Raw genomic sequence first — 6,851 nt, forward strand, 5'->3', positions numbered from 1 at the left:
ACTAGATAAGAGGGTGAAAAAACCTTGTAAGTGGTCCTTAAAAAAAAAACACACACACTTGAGAATACGATGCAGCTATTAAATGATGGACATTGAGGCCTTGGAGTCAGGAATTCTGGGTTCAGGTTCTCATTCCCCCAGCTTGTGTGACTGAGTAGAGTTGCTTTCTCTAAGGGCCACCACTGCATCATCACCTGTAAAATGGGTTGGATAAAACTGATTAATAAGCAAATCTGAGGCTGGGTGTGGTGGCTCACACCTGTAATCCCAGCACTTTGGGAGGCCAAGGTGGGCGGATCACCTGAGGTCAGGGGTTCGAGACCAGCCTGGCCAACATGGTGAAACCCCGTCTCTACTAAAAATACAAAAAAATTAGCCTGGCGTGGTGGCACACGCTATAGTCCCAGCTACTCAGGAGGCTGAGGTGGGAGAATCGCTTGAACCTGGGAGGCGGAGGTTGCAGTGAGCCAAGATTGTGCCATTGCATTCCAGCCTGGGTGACAGAGCAAGACTTCATCTCAAAAAAACAAAAACCAAGCAAATCCTCGCCCTACAGGAAAACAGTCATAGTAAGTAAGGAAAATACAAAATCTGAAACTCTGTCCTCTGCCTGATAGTTAAAAATCAAGTGTTTCCATGAACCAGGTCCAGAAAGGACCACGCAAAGAAAGAGAAAACTGATTTTGCAAGGAGGGGAGGGGTGGTGGGGGCAGTTCAGGAATTTAGGGGAATATTTTTCTTTTATTTTCACAAACCTTTATATTATGGGCAGTTTTAAAAAGTTTCGGCTGGGCGCAGTGGCTCATGCCTGTAATCCCAGCACTTTGGGAGTCCAAGGCAGGCGGATCACCTGAGATCAAGAGTTCAAGACCAGCCTGACCTAAAACCCCGCATCTACTAAAAATACAAAAATTAGCCGGCTATGGTGGTGGGCGCCTGTAGTCCCAGCTACTTGGGAGGTTGAGACAGGAGAAGTGCTTGAACCTGGGAGGTGGAGGTTGCAGTGAGCTGAGATCTCGGCACTGCACTACAGCCTGGGCAACAGAGCGAGACTCTGTCTCAAAAAAAGTTTCAAAGAGGCCATTTAGCACAGCCCCAGGACAGAGTAGGGAGGAATGGCTGCATGCTGGCTGCTGTGTTTGATAGACTGCCTCCTGGGTATCCTGCTGCCGTGCCTCTTACTGAATTTTTAGCAGCTGTTTACTATATCCCCCATTCATAAATGAGGCATATGGATTATAGATAAGGCGGTTTAACTCACCTGCATCCTGGAGAGGTCTGAGTAGTAACCTGACTGAACACACTTAATACACACACACACACACCATGCCCCCAGGGGCACAGGAGCCTCCTTACCGGATACAGATGGAAACAGCAGCTCTGCTGCAGCCCTGTGGCTCCCCATCATTGAATGCGGCTAATCCTGCCCAGGTGGGCGAGGGGACTTTCATAGAAACTCCACTATTTATCCTGACCTTTGTGGCTCTCCCTGCTGGTCTAACCCGTGTATTGATCTTGGCGCTGCTGCTAACCCACGTCATTCTAGCAGAGTTGCTGAAACCAAATAGCCCTGTCCTTGGCCAGGCTGAGCAGAGCCCAGCCTTGCTTAATGAAAAGTTCTGGGAGGGAGGTGCCCAGGCAAGCAGGGGCTGTGACCTTCAGCTGGAGCCTTGGTCTTTGGAGGTGGGGGGTGTCCCTGGCAGGATGCATTCTCTCTTCCTCTTGCAAGAACTATGGCTTGGTGGCCAGGCCTCTGCTAGCCTTCGCGTGGACACCACTGACCTGTGACTGTCCTGTGCCCTCCCACCAAGGCCCGAAAGTCGGGCAGGGTGAGGTTCTGAGGGCAGTTGGTTGGGTGGAATTCCTCCCCGCCAGCTGGTGTGATGTTTGTGACCCTCCAGAGCAGATTTCCAGGGCAGTCTGAGTGCCTGGGCCCTGCAGCCCAAGGGAGGCTATGGGCTGCCGAGAAGCCAGACTACCAGAGGGGGTCTTTGCTGTTAGGTTTGGCATTGCTGGGGTGAAGCAGAGTTTGAGACGGGTCAGAGCTCATTCTGCCATTGCTGATGGGCTGCAAGCTTGCTGCCGACAGTAGCGGGCCGAAGGAGTAAATCTTGAGTTGTAACGTGCCTGCTTTTTGATGGGCCACGTGGTCCACACTGGGAAGGCTCACTCAGCCTTCCTGCCTGCCCGATAACATCCGGTAAATATTTGTTGAACACTCTGGAATGCATTCCTCTCCACCCCCCACATCACACTCAGCTCATGGGGACAGTTAGGGCCCAGCTCCAGTGCCGGCCTGGCTTCCGAGGGAACCCAGGCACAAGTGTTCTGGGAGGAGGCCAGGTACAGGGGCCAGGTGTCCCTGGGTTAGCATCCCACTCCATGCCTGGGCTGGGCAACTCTGGTCAAGTGACTTGCCCTTTATGAGTCTGTTTCCTAGTTTATGAATTGGGGAATCTGTTTCCTAGTTTATGAATTATGAATCTTGAGACAGCTCTTTCCCAGGATGGTTACCAGTTAGGTGAGGTGGTGAATAAACTGAGCTTGGTGCTGGGAGGTACTTAGTAACTGTTCCCTGCCCCTTCTGCTCTCAGTAGGAGTCTCATGAGGGGCACTGACGTCCTCAGATGCCTTCATTGGCGGGGTCAGCAGCATATTTAGGATTTTGGGGCATGGGGTTCAAGTGAGTTTCTCTCTTTGCTATTCATGGAGTTATCCTCCGTGGGTTTGGGGTCTATGAAAAGGCTGAGAACCAGCAGCCCCTGAGACCTGTGTTCTGTGATTGCTGCAAGGTCTTGAGCAGGCAGGGACGCGATGGGGAAACTTTGGGGAGCCTGGGTGCTGGGACGCTGGGGGTGCCTGTTGACTAGTTAGTGGTTAGACACGTGGTAGGGAGGCAAAGAACAACTAGGATTTACCTGGCAGGGAGAAACCTTGAATTTGCTTGAATGGACTGGCCAGGGTGGAAGTGCAGAGAGTTGAAAATAAACTGGTGGTGCCCTGGGGACTGCTCCTGGCGTAGACCCTAGACCTCAGACCCGCAGCAAAGACGAGGGGTGGCCAGGGAGTTCACAGCCACCATTCCTGTCTTGTTTGCTCTGACTCACTCTGAGCCCGGCCTGCTGTCAGGGAGATCCTTGCAGAGTGGATGTACCCCCTGGTCCCCACAAGGGTCTGTGGGGTTTGCCTGTGTTGGGAATGTCAACAGAGCCACCGGCCGGGGCAGCTGGTGACGCTGCCAAGCTCTGTTCCTGGGACTCGTATCCCTCCTGGCAAAAGGAAGCCAGCAAACGGGTTTTTTCCTGGAAAACAGCCCCTCCTGGAGTGAGTCCAGGGGAGCCCCTCGGCCTTGACTGAAAACAGCTGATGAGCCCAGATGAAAAGTTCTGGGCAGCCTAGACTTTTCCTCTTGTTCTTTCCCTCCCATGCCCCTAGCCTCCGTGGGATCCAAGACCCTCTTGGAATCTGGAAGCACGAAAGCCCATGGTGTTCCTTATTTGGACCTGGGGACTTTCTGAATGGCAAGGGCCTGAGGGGAGGGGGCTTGATCTCAGAGGGAAAAAAAGCACCTTCCTGATCTTTCTTGATTTCCCAGCGGGAGCTGGGCAGTGAGCTTCTGGGCTGCCTCCTCTGGTGGCCACGAGCTGAGTCTGTTTTATACCAGGGTAGCCAGCTCAGGTGATCCCAGCCTGCACCTCTGAGCAGGAATAACGACTGTGTTAGCCGTGGAAAGGCCACAGGACTGAATGACTATGGAAAAGCCCCTTATATCCAGGGAACTTGTTTCCTCATCTGTAAGTTGGTGGTAATAATATATACCTTACCTGGTTTACAGAGTTGTTATGACAAAGACCTTTCGAGATAGCGAAATATGTGTGAAAGCATTTCATAAAGTATAAAACCACACAGATACATACGACATTATTATTTTATGTCTTTTTTTTGAGACGGAGTTTTGCTCTTGTTGCCCAGGCTGGAGTGCCATGGCACAATCTCAGCTCACCACAACCCTTGCTTCCTGGGTTCAAGTGATTCTCCCGCCTCAGCCTCCCGAGCAGCTAGGATTATAGGCATGCGCCACCATGCCTGGCTAATTTTATATTTTTAGTAGCAATGGGGTTCCTCCATGTTGATCAGGCTGGTCTAGAACTCCCGACCTCAGTTGATCCACCCGCCTTGGCCTCCCAAAGTGCTGGGATTACAGGCCTGAGCCAGCATCCCCGGCCTATTTTATATCTTCATTTTGCAGATGAGTTTTGAAAAAAGCAAACACACATGAACTTAAGTTCTCTTGGCCCATGAATTGTGAGGGTCACTTTTGACCTTAGTGTCCCCAAAGGGAAGCACTCTTAGCATTCTACATGTTTCTTGGAACCTGGCATCTTTTCTCTTTGCTTTTTTTTGGGCTGTCTTATCAAGATGGAATTCAAATCTGGTGGCAACATATATTGGTGTTTTATTTTCTTCTCTTGTCTTAGTTGACTTCATGAAATAAGAACAAGTTTTTTAAACTGGAAACTTCCACCATGTGGGGTTGTAGTCAGTTGCGTTTTTTGGCTGATTAGAAACCTGTTTTTGTTGGAAATCCTCCTAAACTGTGTGGCTACTTTGCTACCTTTCTGTGTGTAGCATAGTGACTTGAATTGCATCTGTCCTGGAGACTCTTGTTACGTTCATTTGGCACGATTGTTTTCTTGATAGATTTGTTCGATTGTGTATTGACCCTGGGACGATACACCTTACCTTTAATTGCTAACAAAATCCTGCTATCAGCCTGTTTCTCTGTTGCCCAGGCTGGAGTGCAGTGGTGTGAACCAGCTTCCTGCAACCTCCGCCTCCTGGGTTCAAGCGATTCTCCTGCCTCAGCCTCCCGAGTAGCTAGGATGACAGGTGTGCACCACCACACCTGGTTAATTTGTGTATTTTTAGTAGAGATGGGGTTTCGCCATGTTGGCCAGGCTGGTCTTGAACTCCTGACCTCAGGTGATCCGCCTGCCTTGGCCTCCCAAAGTGCTGGGATTAAAGACATGAGCCACTGTCCTGGACCCAACTTATTTTTTTCAGTGATGCACATCTTTATCCCAAAAGCGTGGAGCAAGAAAACTGTGTAGCCTGGTTATACAGAGTTTTACTGCGCCTTAATCCTGTACAGTTTGCAAAGAGAAGAGGCGTGAGTATGAGTGATCTTGTGTGGCTGATGTAGTTGTATGTAATGTGTTGTCTTTTTCCTCCCCCTTAGGTCCTGGCTATAAGTCACCATGGCACAGCAAGCTGCCGATAAGTATCTCTATGTGGATAAAAACTTCATCAATAACCCGCTGGCCCAGGCCGACTGGGCTGCCAAGAAGCTGGTATGGGTGCCTTCCGACAAGAGTGGCTTCGAGCCAGCCAGCCTCAAGGAGGAGGTGGGCGAAGAGGCCATCGTGGAGCTGGTGGAGAACGGCAAGAAGGTCACGGTTGGGAAAGATGACATCCAGAAGATGAACCCGCCCAAGTTCTCCAAGGTGGAGGATATGGCGGAGCTCACGTGCCTCAACGAAGCCTCGGTGCTGCACAACCTCAAGGAGCGTTACTACTCAGGGCTTATCTACGTAAGTGGCTGCCCTGGCACCCTGCAGGATGGGTCTGAGGACTCCAAGTGGGGGCGGGCCAGGTCTTCCCATCACCCTCACATGCCTGGGCCCTGGCTCTCTGATTGAGAAGGGGTCTGGAAGGAGTGCTGCGGTGACGTCCTTGGACTTTGGCATCTGAACATCCTAGTGGGATATTCTCATAACATTATTCTTTTCCCTTTGCAGCCAAAAACAAAACAGGAAGCGTGTTTTAGAACATATGTAGGGAGAAGAATATGGCCCCGTCTGAGGGATGCCCACCCACTGGCCTTCGTCCTCAAGTTTTGGTGGAGATATGAAGGTTCAGGTCAATGTTGTAGATTCCTTCTTTTTTTAATTTTTTAATTTTTTTTTTTTTTTTTTGTGAGACAGGGTCTTGCTCTGTTGCCCAGACTGGAGTGCAGTGGCATGATCACAGCTCACTGCAGCTTCAAACTCTTAGGCTCAAGCAATCCTGCCACCTCAGCCTCTCTGGTAGCTGGAACTACAGGCCTGTGCCATCACGCCTGGCTAATTTTTTATATTTTTATTAGAGACAGGGTCTCATTATGTTGCCTAGGGCTGGTCTTGAACTCCTGAGCGCAAGTGATTCTTCTGCTTGGGCCTCCCAAAGTGCTGGGATTACAGGCGCGAGCCACTGCGCCTGGCCCATCTTGTTCTTTACGGATGCATGTTGGTGTGGCTTACTTCCCTAGGGAGTATACTTTGAGCAGAGGTGAGCCACCACGAGTAAGACTTGCTCCAGAACTCTGTCCAGCACTTGAGTGCTAGTCCCTTGCCAGGCTTGACCAAGGGGAAGTGTATTGAGAGTCCAGCATGTGCAAAGGGCCAGCACATGCAGCAGATCAGAAAGACAGCCCGTCACTAAGTTAGGAGACGGGGAGATGAGCATTTACGCATCCTGGAGGCAACAGGCTCTGGGGTCACAAAGTCCTGTCCAATATCAACCCCAAATTCCTCTGTTCAACTCAAAGATACTTCCTTCTGGTTTTGTCCCCAGTGGGAAAGAAATATCTGCTTGTTATTATTCCTAAAATAGCTCTTTATTTCTTTATGCTGCTCTAGCCACCTTGAACTTTGGGCTGAATAAAACAGTCCTCAAAATGTTTTTGACCTAGAGGAAAAAAACCATCAAGAAGTTATTATAGGCCGGGCATGGTGGTGCACGCCTGCAATCCCAGGATCTTGGGAGGCCAAGACGAGAGGATTGCTTGAGCTCAGGAGTTTGAGACCGGCCTG

General features: G+C 50.4%; 1 protein-coding gene across 2 annotated transcripts in view; it reads left to right on the plus strand.

The window, feature by feature from the left end:
• Window positions 1–6,851, plus strand: part of MYH9 (myosin, heavy chain 9, non-muscle) — a 107,012-nt gene that overhangs the window by 34,983 nt on the left and 65,178 nt on the right. For both annotated transcript variants that reach the window (XM_011964318.1, XM_011964319.1), the window contains exon 2: window positions 5,240–5,591. In XM_011964318.1, the coding sequence (XP_011819708.1) occupies window positions 5,259–5,591 (333 nt within the window). In that variant the 5' untranslated portion in view covers window positions 5,240–5,258. The remainder of the gene's footprint in view (window positions 1–5,239; window positions 5,592–6,851) is intronic.

The sequence above is a fragment of the Colobus angolensis genome, unplaced genomic scaffold, assembly GCF_000951035.1.
Source record: "Colobus angolensis palliatus isolate OR3802 unplaced genomic scaffold, Cang.pa_1.0 Scaffold65, whole genome shotgun sequence".
Lineage (NCBI taxonomy): Eukaryota > Metazoa > Chordata > Mammalia > Primates > Cercopithecidae > Colobus > Colobus angolensis.